At 42.0% G+C, this 19,798-nt stretch overlaps 1 protein-coding gene across 1 annotated transcript in view; it reads left to right on the forward strand.

The window, feature by feature from the left end:
- The window catches only part of LOC132834641 (threonine--tRNA ligase 1, cytoplasmic-like), a 65,257-nt gene that overhangs the window by 34,043 nt on the left and 11,416 nt on the right, over positions 1 to 19,798 (forward strand). Inside the window, exons 4-8 of the mRNA XM_060853542.1 lie at positions 7,932 to 8,094; positions 16,003 to 16,140; positions 16,629 to 16,706; positions 16,787 to 16,887; positions 18,477 to 18,581. Of these exons, the coding sequence (XP_060709525.1) occupies positions 7,932 to 8,094; positions 16,003 to 16,140; positions 16,629 to 16,706; positions 16,787 to 16,887; positions 18,477 to 18,581 (585 nt within the window). The remainder of the gene's footprint in view (positions 1 to 7,931; positions 8,095 to 16,002; positions 16,141 to 16,628; positions 16,707 to 16,786; positions 16,888 to 18,476; positions 18,582 to 19,798) is intronic.

Raw genomic sequence — 19,798 nt, forward strand, 5'->3', positions numbered from 1 at the left:
GAGATTCCACTGGCCCTTTGATCCGAGTGTAGTGAGTCCAGCCTTTCTCCGCCGTCCTTATTGCCGTTTCGGTCAAAAGCGCCTGGTACGGCCCTTCCCAGTCCGGCTGCAATTTAGTCTCTGTCCATGATTTTACTATGACCCAATCTCCCGGCTGGATGGGATGAACGGGGAATTCAAGGGGTAGAGTCTGTGCTAATAAACCCTGTTTCCTGAGGAAAGACAGAGAGAAGGACAAGCCCAGTATATACTTCTTTAAGAACAAATCTTTAGTTTCGGGAATTGGCAATTTTCTATTTGTTCCCACATAAGGTAATCCAAATAAGATTTCATAGGGGGATAGTCCCAAATCTTTCCTTGGGGCTGTTCGTACTCGCAAGAGAGCTATAGGTAAACATTTGGTCCAAGGGAGTCTGGTTTCTATTATCAATTTAGAGAGCTGTCGTTTGAGTGTTTGGTTCATTCTCTCAACCCTTCCTGATGATGGCGGGTGCCATGGAGTGTGGAACTCCCAGGAAATTCCCAACCTTTTCATTACCCCCTGTAACACTTTAGAGGTAAAATGAGTTCCTTGTTTGGAATTTATATGGTTTACTAGCCCATATCGGGGAATTATGTGCTCTAATATTGTTTTAGACACCCCACTCGCAGTGGCAGTAGCTAGGGGGTACGAGTATGTAAAAACAAATTACAATATGTGGAGTGAGAAGTGAAATACTGGGACATTTAGTTAGTGAGGGAAAGCGAAAGATAAGCCCAGAGCGGATAGAGGGAATAGTGGGGATGCCGCTGCCCAGGACTAACCGGGAGTTAGGTAAATTTTTGGGTCTAACGGGATATTGCAGATTGTGGATTGATTCCTATGCTCAAAAGACTAAGAAATTATACCTCAAACTATTGGAGGAGGAACCAAAATGTCTAAGTTGGGTTGATGAGGAAAAAGAACTAGTTGAGGAACTCAAAAGAGATCTGATCCAGGCCCCTGTGTTAGCCTTACGCTCAACCCAACCAGATAAATGATCTACTATGACCAACATATATTTTAGTCTCCCTACTCTGGGTAGTTCAGTATAATCTACCTGTATACTCTGGAAGGCTCTTAATCCTGGGTCTCTTCCTCCCAGGGTCTGTTTTCTCAAGACTTTCTTATTTACCTTTCTGCATATTATACATCCCTCATATTTGTTTAGCAATTGTATTATATTCCTTTACATCCATATTCCCTAAGAACTAAATCACACATTGCTTGTACCCCCCCCCCCCCCCCCCTCCCCAAATGGCTGCCTTGATGTAGGACAGCCATAGTTGCTCACATCATCATTTTGTTTAACATTTCTTGTCCATCAGGTAACATCCAATGCCCATCTGCTGTTTTTACAGCCCCTAAATCTTTCAATTCTTTTTCTTCTCTTTCAGTAATTATAGGAGCTTCCCGAGGACCTGGGACAGTAGGTATTAGGGATTGAATCACCACTTCTTGTGGTTTCAGGGCTGCTTCCTTAGCCACTTCATCGGCTAATCTATTTCCCCTAACTTCTGGCTCATTTCCTTTCTGATGACCATTTACATGCACTGCTGCTATTTCTCGGGGGAGTAATAGGGACTCCAAAACCAGTTTAATCAATTCTTCACGTACTAATTCCTTCCCCCAGCTGTTGATCAGTTCCCTTTCCTGCCATATCTTTCCGAAAGTGTGCACAACACCAAATGCATATTTGGAGTCAGTTACCTCTTTATTGTCTAATGCCCTAAGGACTCTTTCCAATGTATAGAGTTCGCAGGTCTGAGCTGACCACCCATTTGGCAACCTTCCTGCCTCCACCACACTACTTTTTGTCCCATCTACGACTGCATGCCCATTATGTCTTTTCCCTTCAGTCACCCAGAATGATCCGTCTATAAAAAGTCTAGCCCCTGCATGAAGTGGAACATCTCTCAGGTCCATGCGGTCCTTTGGTATTCTATAATGTCATGGCAGTCGTGCCCTGGATTCTGAGGAGATTCTTCTTCCCCTTTCCTAAGAAAGGCAGCTGGATTTAAACAATTGTCCGTGACCAACACTAGATCATGTTTTTCTATTAATATTGCCTTATATTTCAAAATCCACGAGTCTGTCAACTATTGTCCAGCTTTTTGATTTAGGATTGTTATCACTTACTGTTGGGGTGCTTACTATTAGGGCTCCCCCAAATGTAAGCTTTCTGCTTTACTCCACCAACAGTGCAGTGGCAGCCACAGCCTGCACACACTCAGGCCACCCCCGGGATACTGGATCCAATAGCTTCGAAAGATATGTTACTGGCTGTTTCGTTCCTCCCCACCCCTGGGTTAATACTCCCAAAGCCGCTCCCTTCTCTACAGTAGCAAAGAGGTGGAAAGGTTTATCTAGGGAAGGTAAGGCTAACACGGGGGCCTGGATCAGATCTCTTTTGAGTTCCTCAACTAGTTCTTTTTCCTCATCAACCCAACTTAGACATTTTGGTTCCTCCTCCAATAGTTTGAGGTATAATTTCTTAGTCTTTTGAGCATAGGAATCAATCCACAATCTGCAATATCCCGTTAGACCCAAAAATTTACCTAACTCCCGGTTAGTCCTGGGCAGCGGCATCCCCACTATTCCCTCTATCCGCTCTGGGCTTATCTTTCGCTTTCCCTCACTAACTAAATGTCCCAGTATTTCACTTCTCGCTCCACATATTGTAATTTGTTTTTACATACTCGCAGTCCCTGCTGACCCAGGAAATTCAATAATTTGTTAGTAGCTTCTACTACTCTTTCTCTTCTTTTTCCTGTTACTAAGAGGTCGTCTACATACTGCAACAAGGTAGTCCCCTTGGGGCTGCTAAATTTCTCCAATATTTGTTCTAACATCTGTCCGAATAATTTTGGGGATTCCGTAAACCCCTGGGGGAGCACAGTCCACCGGTATTGCAGTTTCCATCCTGTCTTGGGGTCTTCCCATTCAAAGACGAACAAATTCCTACTTTCCTCCGCCAAGGGACAAGCCCAAAAGGCATCCTTTAAATCTATCACACTAAACCATTTGTGATCATGAGGGATCTTACTCAATCTCTAATCAGTCCCTCAATTACTGGCTGCAGTCCTCGTTTACCTTCTATGGATATTGTCGCTCACAGACAATGTCCCCTTTCCTTTTTAAATTTATTTCAAGGGTTCCTGGTGGGTTCCTGAAGGGAGGAACCCCTGACACCCCTATTCTTCATCAAAATTCATAAGCAGAATTGCCCTTTCTTCCCTTTGTAGATCAGGACACTCTCGCCTAAAATGCCCTATCTTTCCACAATAATAGCATCCTTCTTGTGGAGACCTCCAACTCTGCCCCTGTCGCTCGAACCCTCTATCAAATACTCCCCCTTGTCCTCTCCCTCTCCCCTTTCCTCTCTGCCCTACATGCTGCCTCTGGTTGCTCCATTCTTTTCTTAACTACCTCATCAACCGTAGCTACCATCATTTTCACCTTCTGTTTTCGTCTCTCATCCTCTCTCTCTTTACAAACACTTTCTGTGCCTCTCTTAATAATTCATCTAATGGTTTTCACTCCACCCTTCTATCTTCTGTATCTTTCTCTGTATGTCTGGCCATGCCTTAGTCACAAAATGTACTTTCAAAAGACCCTGTGCCACTGGGTCCTCAGGGTTCATTCCAGAGTATTTCCGCATTGAGTCTCTTAATCTTTGCAAGAAAGCTGAAGGAGTCTCATCTTTCTCCTGTCTAACTTCAAAGGCTTTAGTCAAATTCTGCGACTTCGGAACTGCCTCTCTTATTCCTTTTAGAATCAGATCTTTCAATTCCTTCATTTCTTCTCTATGCTCCGGGTTTTGATTTTCCCACTGGGGGTCTCTGAGGGGAAACTTCATCTCACCCTATCCAGCATCCCCATCTCCAATCGGGTGTTCCCTGTCCCATATTATAATGGCTGCTCCTCGTATAAGTCCCCTTTCTTCCCCAGTAAATAGTATATTCAAAATAGACATTAACTCAGCCCACGTTAACAGACTGGGCCCCAAAAATTGATCAATTTGTTCAGACAACCCTACCGGATCCTCAACCAGGACCTTCATTTCCTTTTTAAATGTTCTGACCTCCCCACTGGTGAGGGGGGCACTTAAAAACCCAATCTCTTTGTCCCCTATTGGTACCTCCCGAAGGGGATAAGTCGTTACGTTCTTCCTTTTTTTTAAGAAATATTGCAATATTTCTAGCTCCCCATAACTTCAAATACCAATTCATCAATTCATGCTTGACTAACTTTAAAGCCTGTTCCTAACTTGTAAATATATTTATATATTTACGTTCATTTATTCAGTATTTAATATTTAAAATGTAAAATGCATACAGTTCCCAATTTTGAAATCCACTGTAATTACCCAATTTTAGTACCTTAATTTAAATCCAAAATTATTTTTCTAAAGTAGTCCTGACCAATCATTGCTCAATTACAATACTATAGGTCGTGAAATAATCAGAGCTGCCTTAAAAGAATTTGTCTATTCAAGTTTAAAAAAACTTCTAATGCATGAACAATGGCCAAATCTAAGATCACAGATATTAACCATAGGATTTTGTTTTTACTACAATCTAATGTTGAACTGAAACTTCAACTGTCCTCCATAAATCGCTTTTATGTAAAGATAAAAGAGATTAGTTAGAAACCGATAGTAAGGCAGTCATGACCTGTAAAAACAACAGGAGTTATCATCATTTTTTTTCATAATCTCTATAGAATCCTTAAACTTAAAAGAAATCATGTTAAGTTTCTATAATAAAAAATCAGATTCAAAACAGTCCTGGAACTCAAGCTCCAGGGAATAAAACGCAAACATTCAATCACCAACAAACAAATGTGCATTCAAACCAAATCACAAAGGGTTAAACTTTATACCAGCTGTACAGCTCTTTTCATTCTCTCTCCCTCACACATTGACATATAAATTCAGATATTTACAAATCCAGTCTTCGTCCGACCTGTACTTTGGCCAGAAGACGGCGGGACGAAGAATGGATTCCTTAGTCCATACAAAGCAACAATATTTAATCATCTTTTTCCCTTGTACAAGTATTATTCTTCCAATTCCACAACATCCTGCTCAACAGACTTTCTGGAGGTATGTTGTATGAGACCCCGCCTCCATTTCCATTGCCTTTTTCTTTTATTTTCCTGGAGGCTTTTCTCCTTACCCACAGCACAACCCATATTGAGTTCCTTCGTTAGTCCCTTATTAACTACTAAAACTCAATCCCGGCCACCAAGGCAATACTTAAGAGTAAATTTTCTTACCTTGGTCTGTGCACAGAGTTGCCTGGCCCCTTTTTGCCATATTTTCTATCGACCTCCTCTCACTGTCTGATTCACATGTCTCTCTTGTGGGATTCATACCAGTCGCCCAAGGGAGCGGACTAGACCGGGACACGAGAACCGCTCCTCAATTAGGAACGGGACGCGTCTTCCCAGTGTCCAGGGCCAACCACTGCCACCTGCCGATGGAAGAACATCCCGGACGAGCCCCCAATTGTGAGAAACACAATAATTTCAGTCCGAGACGAGATCTGAATTAGTAGTGTCATTTATTTCACACTTGCAAGTGGGTGTGATGTCCACTGTCCACAAGGCAGGGACAAAACACACCGAATTCAACGAATACTCGATATTTATATAATTTGGTTCCTATATTTTTTTTTAATTTCATTGCTCCCCCCTTTGCGTACATCCTCCACTTCCCTAAGACCCATTACTCCTGTTTATCTCTTGTCTTATCCGGCCTTGTCTGTGACAAAATGCTTATTTCTGGCCTCACAAGGCCATTTGACCTCATCCTGCTGTGGGTTATTGTTAGGCACATCCTTTGCTTACCATTATCTACTCCCTCCATCTGTGCCGCCCCTCTCAGTATCTTATCATTAAGACTCTTTTAATTGGGGTTTGTTCCTGTGTTTCTGTAAAAGTGGAAACAGATGTTTATGCCTATTGTTTATACAGGCGTATCTAGCTTAACTGCCTCTCTTCACAGCATCTTATCTAGTCACCTGTATTTCTACCATTGTTTTGCAGTCCCGTTTCTTTCTTGCGTACATTTTTAGCTAATACAAAAAAACAATTATGCATTTCCTCCACATAGTTTCCATTCTTGTTGACTCAGCTCTTGGCTGAAACAATTACACACTGGTGAGAGTTCATTTACTTTGTATAAGCAATTATAATTGCAGAAGTAACATTAATTTACCTATATCCCACAACACCCTCTCTAACAGAACAGGCTAATAATTGTCAAAAAAGGTTCAACGCTAAATGCGAGCAAGTGCATTTTAGTAGAAAGAATGTGGAGGTCACAGATAAAATGTAAATGTAGGTGGAGTAGAGAGGGTCAAAGAGGTCTCAGTACAAATACTAACGGTTGTACTATAGGTTACGCCCATTTAACAAATCATTATTGTTTGAAAATTACATACTTTAAATTTACTTTTTCTGGGATGTGGGCATTGCTGACAGGCTAGCATTTATTACCTGTCCCTAGTTGTCCATGAGAAGCTGGTGGTGAGCTACTGCTTGAACTGCTTCAGTCCACATACTGTGGGTTGACCCACTGCCATTAGCGAGGGAATTCCAGGATTTTTATCCAGAGATATTGAAGAATGGCAATATTTTCCAAGTCAGGATGGTGAGTGGCTTGGAGGGAAACTTGCAGTTGGTGGTTTTTCCATGTATCTATTGCCCTTGTATTACTAAATGGAAGTGGTCATGGGTTTGGAAGGTGCTTTCTTCAGATTTGAATATTGTTGCTTGACTAGTTTGTGAGACAACTCTCAATTTTTGGTTCCCCCCCCCCCGGATGTTAGTAAGGAGGATTTTGCAGAGTCAGCAGCGCTGTTTGTGCTGTTGTCTTTTCTGCTGCCTATGTCAATGCCAGGTGGTATGTCCAGTTTAATTTCTTTGAGACTGTGATTAATACAGCTGTGTGGCTTGCTATATCATTAAGGAAGGCATTTGAGAATCAACCACACTGCTGTGGCTCTGGATTCGCATGTAGGCCAAATTGCAGATTTCATTAAAGAATCAGATGAGTTTTTCCAGCAACTAACTGTGATTTCATGGTCATCATAGATTCTTAATTTCAATTCCACCATCTGCTGTGGTGGGATTTGAACCCAGATCCTGAGAACATTAGCTGAGTTTCTGGATTAATAGTCCAGTGATAATACCACTGTGCCATTGTCTTCCCAACCTGCATCAATTCCTGGTTAGATCATGTAAAAGTCCTGAGTGCAGAGTGGTTGGCACATTATGAAAAGGAAGGCACGAGAAAAGGAGCAGAAACCACTCATAAGGATGATAGTAAACATGTGTGGGTCGACATTAGGAAAATGAAATCAGATGGGTTTCTGTTTTTTAAAAAAAAGGCTGAAGAAAAACCAAATGGAAGCAAATAACATTATGAGAGGTTTAAAAAAGACAGTTTTCTCTTATGTAGAAACACATAATAATGGTCGTCAATCTAAGACTGTCATTAAGAAATCTAATATAGAATTCAGAAAGAGTGGTAAGAATTTACAGGTATTGCAGGGAGTGGTAGAGTGTATAATTTATGTATTTTAGGGGAAGCAGGACAAGCAGGAGAAGAAAATAGTTGCATATTGTAGATTTGGATGAGGAAAGATGGAAGGAGGCTTGATTAAAGCAAATTCACTAAGATTGGTGATTGAGCTAGGCCTGTTTCTGCATCATATATCCAACTTATACCAACAGCTCCATAATACCAGTGGGATACTGGGGACTGAGCCCAATAACACCAATATTGAATCTTCTCTGTGAATTTGGATAGATCCGTTTCAGACATGATGGGAGATTTGGTCCCCATGAGAAGTGACATATCAGACCAGTAGTGCCAGAATGCTTAAAATACTGTTTGTTTCAGTTTGATGTTTGACCATCGTCCACGATCTTGGCGTGAGCTCCCTTTGCGATTAGCTGACTTTGGGGTTCTTCATCGGAATGAGTTTTCAGGCACCTTAACAGGATTAAGCAGAGTACGCCGGTTCGAACAGGATGATGCTCACATCTTCTGTATGATAGAGCAGGTGAGTAAAATGTTACATTCTAATCTCACTCCCCTTTTTAATCTGAATAAGATATGGCCCCTTATAACTTGAGCAACAGTTGAACTTTAGTTGAATTTGAATAAGTAATAGGACAGAGGGTATTGAAAGTGTCAGGAATCTAACTTCAGCCAAAGCAGGTAAAGGGACAAGTATGAGAAGGAGAGGGCAGTGAACCTCTGGACTGAGGGTGTTGAATGCATGGAGTATACGAAACAAGACAAATGAGCTTATATCGTTGTTTAAAAATTGGCAGATACGATGTTGTGGGTATCACAGACGTGGCTGCAAGGATCACAGCTGGGTATCCAAGGACACATCCTACTGAAAGGACAGGCAGATGGGCAAGGTTACCTTTCCAGTAAGAAATGGAATTAAATCAATAGCAAGAAGTGAGATTTACGCCTTCTGATTCTATATAATATACACACACACACATATATATATATATATATATATAAATAGATATATATTATATAGATAGAGTTGAAGAGCCATAAAGGGGAAAACCTCTGATAGGAATTGTGTACAGGCCTCTTAGCAGTAGTCAGTATGTAGGGAAGAATTTTCTTTTATCATTCATTGTAAGTGGGTATTACTGAGTAGACCAGCATTTATTGTCCATCTATAATAACACAGGACAGTTAAGAATCAACCACATTGCTAGAGGTCCGGAGTCACATGTAAGTCAGACCAGGTAAGGACAGCAGTTTCCTTCCCTAAAGAACCTTAGTGAACCATATCGGTTTTGTTGACAACTGACAATTGTTTCTTGGCCATCATTTGACCCTTAATTCCAGATTTTTTATTGAATCTAATGGTGGGATTCAAGCCCAGATCCCCTGAATATTCTCTGGGTCTCTGAATCAACACTAGCACTAATACCACTGGGCCATCACCTCCCTAGGAGATGAAATAAATCAGGAGTTGAAAAGGTGTGAAAGAAAGGCACTATTATAATCATCATGGGGACTTTGATACAGAGATGGACTGGGAAAATCAGATTCGTAGCAGATCTCCAGAAAAGGAATTTGTGGAATGTCTATAAGATGGTTTTTGGGAGCAGCTTGTGAGAGATAGAGAGACAATTCTGGATTTGGTGACATGTAATGAGGCAGACCTGAGTTTAAGGTGAAGGAAACCCAGAGGGCAGTGACTATAACATGATGGAATTCACCTGCAGTTTGAGAGGGAAAAGTTTGCATTAGATGTAATGGTATTACAATTGAGTAAAGGTAACTATAAAGAGATGAACGAGGATATGGCCTGAGTTGAAAGGAAAGGGAACCCAGTAGGGAAGATGGTGGAGCAGTAATGGCAAGGGTTTCTGGGGCATGGCAGAATTCATCCCAATGAAGAAGAAACATACTAAAGGGAGCATGAGTCAATCATGACTAACAAGGGAGAGCGGGGTGTGATGAAAACTAATGGGAAGCCAGAAAACCAACAGAGGACAATTAAAAGAGCATTAAGGAGGAGAGGAGATGAAATAGGAGGGCAACGTAGCTAGTAGTATAAAAGGAGATTGCAGGAGTTTTCTTTATCTGAAAGGTAAGAGAGAGGCAAGAATGCTCATTGATGGACTGCTGGAAAATGAGACTGGAGAAATAGTAATGGGGAACTGAATAGGTACTTTGCATCAGTTTTCACAGTGGAAAATATCAGCAGCATACTGGAACTTCAAGACAGTCTGCATAGAGGTGAGTGTAGTGACCGTCAGTAAGAAGAAGGTGTTGGGGAAGCTGAAAGATCTGAAGATGGCTATATCACCCAGACTGAATGGGCTACACCTCAGTGTTCTGAAGGAGGTAGCTGAGGAGATTGTAGAGGCATTGGTGGCTTCATTCAGTAATCACTGGAGTCAGGGAGGATCACAAAATGGATAATTTATCATTCTTGATTTAAGAAGTGTTATGAAGCTGAAGGCTTGTACTGTACCTCCCAGGTGCTCTGTTCAGGGTTGTCACCGATCGATTGCAGAGCATTCTGAAAGGGGAGGGTGAACAGCCAGTTGTCGTGGTTCATATAGGCAACAATGATATAAGAAAAACAAGAGTTGAGGTCCTAAAAGCAGAATTCAGGAAGCTAGGAGAGAAATAAAGAGGAGAGCCTCAAAGGTAGTGATCTCAGGATTGCTACCAGTGTCACGTGCTAGCCAGGGTAGAAATGAAAGAATAGGCAGGATAAACACATGGCTTGAGAGATGCTATAGGAGGGAGGGGTTCAGATTTGTGAAACATTGGGACCGATTCAGGGGAAGGTGGGACCAGTACAAATTAGATGGTCTATGCCTGAGCCAGACTGGAACTAATGTCCTTGGGGGAGTTTTTGCTACTGCTGTTGGGGAAGGGTTTAAACTAATGTGGCACAGGGCTGGGAACCAGAAAAGAAGGCTAGTAGATGGTGAGGTGGAAACTTGAGGAACAGGATCATGAAGTTAGCATTACCAAGGAGAAAGTAGGCAGAGAATAGATGGACGCCAAGGAACTGGTGGTCTGAAGTGCATATACTTTAATGCAAGGAATATAGTGGATAAGGCAGACGAACTTAGGGTTTGGATTGGTGCCTGGGAATATGACGTTATCGCGATCACAGAGACTTGATTGAAGGAAGGGCATGATTGGCAACTAAATGTTCCAGGATATAGATGCTTCAGACAGGATTTGAGGGGGGGGGGGCTAAAGGAGGACAATAGGGGGGGCCTGAGCAGTGCGGCATTATGGGTAGAGTTGAGAAATAAGAAGGGTGCAGTTACATTGTTGGGGCTGTACTGCAGGCCTCCCAATAGTGAGCGTGAGATAAAAGAACGAATAGGTAAACAGTTTATGGAAAGATGTAGAGGCAACAGGTTGGTGAAGATGGGAGATTTTAATTTTCCCAACAATGAGTGGGATGCACTTAGTGTCAGAGGTCTGGATGGGGCAGACTTTGTAGGGAGCATCCAAGAATGTTTTATAGAGCAGTATGTCAATAGTCCAACTAGGGAAGGGGTCATATTGGACCTGGTGTTGGGGAATGAGCCAGTCAGGTGGTAGAAGTTGCAATGGGGGATTTCTTTGGGAATAGTAACCACAATTCTGTAAGTTTTAGAATACTCATAGACAAAGACGAGAGTGGTCCTAAGGGAAAAGTACTAAACTGGGCCAAGGCCAATTATATCAAAATTCGTCAGCAGCTGGGAAATGTGGATTGCAGGTAGCTATTTGAAGGAAAGTCCACATTTGATATGTGGGAGGTTTTCAAAGATAGTGCAGGATAGGTATGTTCCTTTGAAAACAAGAGAAAGGAAAGGCAAGTTTTGTGAACCGTGGATGACAGGAGAAATTGTGCGACTAGCCAAGAGGAAAAGGGAAGTGCACATAAGGTCCAGGCAACTAAGAACAGAACAAGCTTTGGAGAAATATCAGGAGAGTAGGGCCAATCTTAAACTAGGAATCAAGTGGGCTAAAAGGGGTCATGAAATAACTTTAGTGAGCAAAATTAAGAAGAATCCCAAGGTCTTTTATTCATATATAAGAAGCAAGAGACTACTGAGACTTTATAAAGCTCTGGTTAGGCCCCATTTGGAGTACTGTGTCCAGTTTTGGTCCCCACACCTCAGGAAGGACATACTGGCACTGGAGCGTGTCCAGCGGAGATTCACACGGATGATCCCTGGAATGGTAGGTCTAACATACGAGGAACGGCTGAGGATCCTGGGATTGTATTCATTGGAGTTCAGAAGATTAAGGGGAGATTTAATAGAAACTTACAAGATAATACATGGCTTGGAAAGGGTGGACGCTAGGAAATTGTTTCCATTAGGACCAGTGGACACAGCCTTAGAATTAGAGGGGGTCAATTCAGAACAGAAATGCGGAGACAGTTCTTCAGCCAGAGAGTGGTGGGCCTGTGGGATTCATTGCCGCAGAGTGCAGTGGAGGCCGGGATGCTAAATGTCTTCAAGGCAGAGATTGATAAATTCTTGATGTCACAAGGAATTAAGGGCTACGGGAAGAATGCAGATAAGTGGAGTTGAAATGCCCATCAGCCATGATTGAATGGCGGAGTGGACTCGATGGGCCGAATGGCCTTACTTCCACTCCTATGTCTTATGGTCTTATAGAGAAAGAGTTGGTCCACCAAAGGATAGGGAGGGAAGGTTGTGTGTCGAACTTGAGAAAATAAGTGAGATTCTGAATGATTACTTTGCATCAGTGTTCACTGAGGAGAGGGACATGATAAATGTTGAGAGTAGAGATAGAAGCTTGTTTATTCTGGACCATGTTGACATAAGGAGAGAGGATGGGTTCTATCCCATGTTGCTGGGGGAAGCAAGAGAGGAAATAGTTGAGGCCCTGATAGATATCTTGGTAGCATCCTTAAACACAGGTGAAGTGCCAGAGGACTGGAGAGTTGCTAATATTGTTCCCCTGTCAGGGGTAGTAGGGATATTCCAGATAACTATAGACCAGTGAGTCTGACATCTGTTGTGGGAAAGTTGCTGGAGAAGGTACTGAGGGATAGGATCTATCCATATTTGGAATAGAATAGGCTTATCAGTGATAGGCAACATTTTGTTTTGGGTGGGGGAGATTGTGCCTTACCAACTTAGAGTTCTTTGAGGAAGTGACCAAGTTGATTGTTGAGGGAAAGGATGTAGATGTCATATAAATAGACTTTAGTAAGGCGTTTGATAAGGTTCCCCATGGTAAACTAATGGAAAAAGTGACGTCAAATGCTGTGCAGGGTTTCTAGCTAGGTGGATAAAGGGACAGAGTAGTAGTTGAAGTGAGTTTCTTGAAATGGAGAAAGATGACCAGTGGTGTTCCACAAGGATCAGTGCTGGAGCAACTGCTATTTGTGATACACATAAATGATCTGAAAAAGGGCATTGGTGTCTGATCAGTAAGTTTGCAGTTGACACTAAGATTGGTGGAGTAACAGAAAGCATAGAGGACTGTCAAAGAATATAGGAGGATATAGATAGACTGGAGAGTTGGGCGGAGAAGTGGCAGATAAAGTTCAATCCAGGCAAATGTGAGGTGATGCATTTTGGGAAGTCAAATTCTAGACCGAACTATACAGTAAGTGAAAGAGCCTTGGGAAAAGTTGATGAGCAGAGAGATCTGGGAGTTCAGGTCCATTGTACCCTGAAGGTTGCTACGCAGGTGGATAGAATGGTCAAGAAGGCATATGGTATGCTGGCCTTCATTAGACGGGGTATGGAGTATAAGAGCTGGCAGGTCATGTTAAAATTGTACAAAACTTTGTTTTGGCCATATTTAAAATACTGTGTGCAGTTCTGGTCGCACATTACTAAAAGGATAGGGACGCTTTGGAGAGGATGCAGAGAATGTTCGAGGATGTTGCCTGGTATGGAAGGTGCTAGCTATGAAGAGAGGTTGAGTAGGTTAGGACTGTTTGAGGTCTACAAGATCATGAAAGGTGTGGACAGGTTGGATAGAGATAAGCTTTTTCCCAGGGTGAGGGATTCAATAATGAGAGGTCATGCGTTCAAGGTGAGAGGAGAAAAATTTAAGGGGAAACATGCGGCCAGTAATTTGCACAGAGGGTGGTAGGTGTCTGGAACACGTTGCCAGCAGAAGTAGTAGAGACAGGCATGGTAGATTCATTTCAGGTGCATCTGGACAGATGCATGAGTGAGTGGGGAGCAGAAGGATGCAGATGCTTAGGATAGGTTTAGTTAGTGGATTTGAATTGTCTCAAGCTTCAGGGGCCGAAGGTTCTGTTCCTGGGCTGTAAATTTTCTTTGTTCTTTATGAGAGAGTAAATGCTCTTTTTCACTGAGAGCTTACAAGCACCTGTTATATGACTAGCTAGCAGTCTCACAGTGTACTGGAAAATTGAAAATATGTAACATTTGGCTGTGAAATGGATACCTGAGTTGGTTGCTGTTTTGACAACAATTCGAATTTAACCAATCAGTTTTAATTATGCCTCAGGATACCAAAAGCCAGTCGAGCTTGAATTTATTGTTTTGCTAATCTCGAATCAATGAGGTGATCCGATATTAGGGGTATAAAAAGGCAGGCATTTTTAAAGTCAGACAGAGTAACTGCCATCAACAGAATAACTGTCATCAAAACCCTCCCTATCAAAGGGATCTTTTCAAATGAAAAATATTCGCAGTAACAGAAAGCAGAAGATCCAGAGAGATCTTCAACCGAAGGAAGAACGACTTCAAAGAGAACAAGTTAAGTTGATGTAATTTTAATAAGAATTTTATCGGAACAGTATATTGTTATAGCATTGGAGGCAGATAATAAGCAGTTAAGAGAAAGCAGGTTTAGTGTTGTGAACAGTTGTTGTTTAATGCTCACTTTTAGAGAATAAATTGGTATTCTCTTTAATAGTGGAATTTGGGAGTACTCTGTCGCTCATGCTTTAACAGATTATGAGGTGAGCTTTCTCGGGTATTTGGTTTAATTTAACAGAAGGATTCACTGCCGTGTGGTAACAGAAGGGAGGGAGGCAGAAGACAGGAAGCTGTAAGCCAGTTAGCCTGTCCTTGGTCATTAGTAAGATTTTAGAGTCCATCATTAAGGACTAGATTCTATCCAGGCCTCACAGTATTCTCTAAGCTTAAATGTGGAAAAGAAGTTTTCACTAGTATGATTGACCAGAACTGGAGGGCACAGCCTCAGAGTGAAGGGTGTGACTTTAGAATTGAGATTTATTTTCCTTATTCACTTGTGTGACGTGGGCGTTGTTAGCTGGCCAGCATTTATTGTCCCTCCGTAGTTGTCCTTGAGAAAGTGGTGGTGAGCTGCCTTCTTGACCTGCTGCAGTCCATTTGCTGTGGGTTGATCTAAAATGCCATTAGAGGGGGAATTCCAGGATTTTGACCCAGTGACCTAGAAGGAACGGTGGTATGTTTCAAAGCCAGGATGGTGAGTGGCTTGGAAGGAACTTGATGGTGGTAGTGTTCCCATACATCTGCTGCTCTTGTCCTTCTAGTTGGAAGTGATCATGGATTTAGAAGGTGCTGTCTGAGGGTCTTTGGTGAATTTCTGTAGATTAGGAATTTCATCAGCCAGAGGGTAGTTAATCTGTTAACTCTTTTCTGCAAAGGGCTGTGTAGGCCAAATTGTTGAGTGCATTTAAGATAGAGATAGGTAGGTGTTTAATTGGTAAGGAGCTCAAGGGTTACAGGAAGGAGGCATGAGATGCAGTTGAGAAACACATCAACCATGATCAAGTATCAGAACAGAGTTAATGGGTCGAATGGCCTAATTCTGCTCCAATATCTTATGCTTTTATAATATCTATTTTTTGATCTGAAATTATTCTCCTTAAGGTGATGACTATCATTGTCAGGGACAATACTTGAAGGTGCTGACTTTTTGAAGTTTTGATGTATTAGTTAAAAGTCAAAGCTAAAAGAAACTGAAGATAATGTAACTGGTGTTTTTCAAGCTTAAAGACGTTTTGACTATAGAGAATAGAGAGAACTCCTGAGACAATGGAGATAGGAAGACTTTTCGCTATCTTGTTTATAGCCCTAAACAGTTCAGGTACATGACATCCAATCTCACAGTTGATATGTTAGGAAGATGACCTTTTTCATTGATAACTGATCACTGATCCACAGATTAAACAACTGTTTGTTGCTGGCTGAATCAACAATTGTGTGCAGCCTTTGGCTCCAGTTCATCTGCAAACCATCTTTCTTTGCTCGAGCCAGCGGTTGTGTATTTACAATGAGTACCAGATTGCTTGCTTTGTTTTTCAAACAGTTCTTTTCCCATTTCAGTCCACAGTTGGAAATACAGAAAAATAAAAACACATGGCCATTGAAAACAGCTGACTTATCCAATACTCCTGTTTCTGTTTTACTTTATTGGTTTGGAATTGGTGTCGGTTCTTATCTTCCTTCTCCTTTTATAGGTTGATGAGGAGATAAGTGAATGTCTGGACTTTGTCCGCTCAGTGTATGGAGTGTTTGGCTTCAGTTTCCAGTACATTCTTTCCACACGACCAGAAAAGTTTCTGGGCGATCTGCACTTGTGGAATCAAGCAGAAAAGGCAAGTGGTTGCTGGACTATTGGCTAATCATGGAAAGAATAATTGGTGCAGATAGTGAGTTGGCTTGACATCAACTGTATGTGGATAAAATCACCATTTTTCTCAGTCTTGCAACAAAGAGACTGTGTTTAGTTTTTATAGAGAGCCTTTCAAACCACAACTCTCTGATAAAACCAATTCCACATTTCTAAGCTATCATGTCCCCAATTGAAAAGGAAGCTGTTTTTTGCAGCACAATAAATATGAACTCTCCTGTCTGCACCCTTGCTGTACACCTTGGCAGTGACATTGTAGAGACAACTTATTCTGTTTTTAACTCATGGTCTCAGCAAAATTGATGCTGATATCAGGACAATGTACATTGTCCTACATGAATTTCTGATCTCCAGTGAGATGAACTCTGTGAAAGACCAGTTTTAAACAAATGTATCAGTAAAATAAGCTGTAAATTAATATTGAGTTTCATGTTTTTATTTCTTGTGGTTTAGCAGTTGGAGTGCTGTTTGAATGCATTTGATGAGCAGTGGCGACTGAGTGCTGGAGATGGAGCATTTTATGGACCAAAGGTTAGTATAGCGTATTAACGCAGTGTGTTTTTATCCCCTCAAACCTTCCACGTATTTTCTAATTCTCTGATTCACTGCAGATCGACATTGAAATAAAAGATGCTCTAGGCCGATACCATCAATGTGCCACAATTCAGCTGGATTTCCAGCTGCCCATTCAGTTTAACCTAGCGTATGTTAGGTGAGTACGGTTTGATATTGTGACTTCTCAGAATTTTGTCTTTGATTTCCCATCTGTAATGTCTGCACTCTGTGTAGGGTTAACAGGTGCAACAGTTACTCTGTAGGTAATTACATAATAGTGCTGTGAAGAAGGCAAATGACGTACTGGCTTTTATTGGTAGAGGAATTGAGTTCAGGAGTCCTGAGGTCATGTTGCAGTTGTATAAGACTCTGGTGCGGCCACATCTGGAGTATTGTGTGCAGTTTTGGTCGCCATACTATAGAAGGATGTGGAGACACTGGAACGGGTGCAAAGGAGGTTTACCAGGATGTTGCCTGGTATGGTAGGAAGATCGTATGAGGAAAGGCTGAGGCACTTGGGGCTGTTTTCATTGGAGAAAAGAAGGTTTAAGGGTGACTTGATAGAGGTGTACAAGATGATTAGGGTTTAGATAGGGTTGACCATGAGAACCTTTTTCCACGTATGGAGTCAGATATTACGAGGGGGCATAGCTTTAAATTAAGGGGTGGTAGGTATAGGACAGATGTTAGGGGTAGATTCTTTACTCAGCGAGTCGTGAGTTCATGGAATGCCCTGCCAGTAACAGTGGTGGACTCTCCCTCTTTATGGGCATTTAAACGGGCATTGGATAGGCATATGGAGGAACGTGGGCTAGTGTAGGTTAGGTGGGCTTGGATCGGCGCAACATCGAGGGCCGAAGGGCCTGTACTGCGCTGTATTTTTCTATGTTCTATAAGATCAAGCTTTACAGACTGGATAGTTCAAATTCTTCTCTTTGCTAGGTGTGCTGATTGTAACTTGGACAATAGTTAGAGTTTTGGAACTCTCCTCGGCTTTTATTGGGCATGGAGGAGATCAGTTAGCTCTAGCTACACATCAATTTAACAACCTTTATAAGAAGTCGCATGTTAGCATTGGATCAGATTTGATAATGAGATGCTGTACCTCGAGATTTAGATTTTATTGTCATATGTATTCGAGTACAGGAATACAGGAGTACAATGAAAAGTATGCATAGTTGCCATCTCTGGCACCATTGTAGAATATTGAAGACAGAATTGAAAACAGAAGCAGAAATTAAAGAAACAGCCAAAAGGAAGCAATGTCTAGATCACTTCCCTGCCTCTACCATGAGTCCTCCACCAGCAAAGCAAAGCCACAAAGTCCATCCTTCAGTCTAGGAGGACTCAGGTGCCACAAGAATCTGCGAACCAGTGCAGCGAGAACACCATGACCTCTGCTGTCAGGTAGCCAGGACCAGCCATGGTATGGATCTGCATTACAGCTGCTGGAATGGTGTCTCCATTCTTCAATGCTACCTTACCTCCACTGTACTATTGCCAAATCTCTGCGCTGGGCAAATCTCAGCAACGCAGCTGCCACTGAAGCAGCTTGAGTTTGTATGAATAATAGTGACTTGGTTGAGCTTCTAGTTAATAACGACTCCTATTGACCAGTATCACAGTAAGATCAGTGACTTCAGAGAAGCTTGACAATAAACAGATTGGGGAGAGGTTGCCTGAAATTGTGGAAAAAGCCATTTATTTTGTCATGCTGTTGCTGGTTCACTTTCCTGTTTTCTATAGTAAAGATGGAACAAATGAAAGCCGCCCAGTTATCATTCATCGTGCTGTGCTGGGATCACTGGAACGCATGGTTGCAATTCTTGCTGAAGACTATGCTGGGAAATGGTAACGTTTCAAATATCTTATGTCTCGCTTGGAAATTGTGCTGTTCTCATCCTCTTTGGTTTCAGAGTTTGAGTATTATTATGGAATCAGCTCCATTCATTGTGAGTGAATTCCTCAAATGCAGCTCTTGTGAAGCTGCAGGGCTGCCTCTTTATGGTATATATCTCCATTCTAGGTTATCCACTCGAGACATTCGTGTGCATGAGACTGGATAGAGCTGGGATGAGTCACTTAACGTGAATTGAATTGGGTTCCTGATCCAGATTTCAAAGGCCGGTTGATACTGCCCTGTGACCTGCTTGTAAAAGTTGCCCATTCTTAGGATCTGTCCACTCACGCTGTTCATATTGAACATGAAGGTTTTCTGATCTTAGTCTGTACATTCTTGTACTCGATTGCCTCTCATTTCACAGAACATGTCCAGACAGGAACACTTCAGTCCCATCTGTCTGAGCTGGACTGGATCCCAGAGCTGAGAGACAGATATCTGAGGTCTTGTAAATACACTTTGGATCCTGTCCAACTTTATCACTTGTAGAAGTGGCTAAGCTGCTGAAATCATCAGCTATTTTATTCTGAGTGCAACAATGCTGCTGGGTGAAAGAAGGCAACATATGAATAAACATGCTATTACGAAATTATTAATGTCATTGCAAACATTCAAAATGTCACCAAATGGCCAGTCAGGATTAGACCAGAGCTTTTAATGACTTATTCCTCAACCAGTGTTCCTTGCAGACCGTCACTGGGAAAAAGTGACATTTGTTTAATTGTTAGCCTTTCTCATTTACCCATCTGAACTCTGACTGCCTCCGAAGGTGTTTTTCATCCAAGGCACTCTCTTTTCTTCTCTCCTTATCCCATCTTGTCAACCACACTAAGGGCTGAAAATGTGTTGCTGGAAAAGCACAGCAGGTCAGGCAGCATCCAAGGAACAGGAAATTCGAAGTTTCGGGCATTCCTGATGAAGGGCTTATGCCCGAAACGTCGAATTTCCTGTTCCTTGGATGCTGCCTGACCTGCTGTGCTTTTCCAGCAACACATTTTCAGCTCTGATCTCCAGCATCTGCAGACCTCACTTTCTCCTCGAAGAACCCCACTAAGGACCTGCTTAGCTCCATGACTGCATTCACTGTTGAGATTTATAAATTAACTGCAGGACTTTTCCCTCTTAAGCTGTACTTTGCAGTTTGCAATATGTAGATGCTGGAGGAAAG

This window comes from Hemiscyllium ocellatum, chromosome 42 (genome assembly GCF_020745735.1).
Source record: "Hemiscyllium ocellatum isolate sHemOce1 chromosome 42, sHemOce1.pat.X.cur, whole genome shotgun sequence".
NCBI lineage: Eukaryota > Metazoa > Chordata > Chondrichthyes > Orectolobiformes > Hemiscylliidae > Hemiscyllium > Hemiscyllium ocellatum.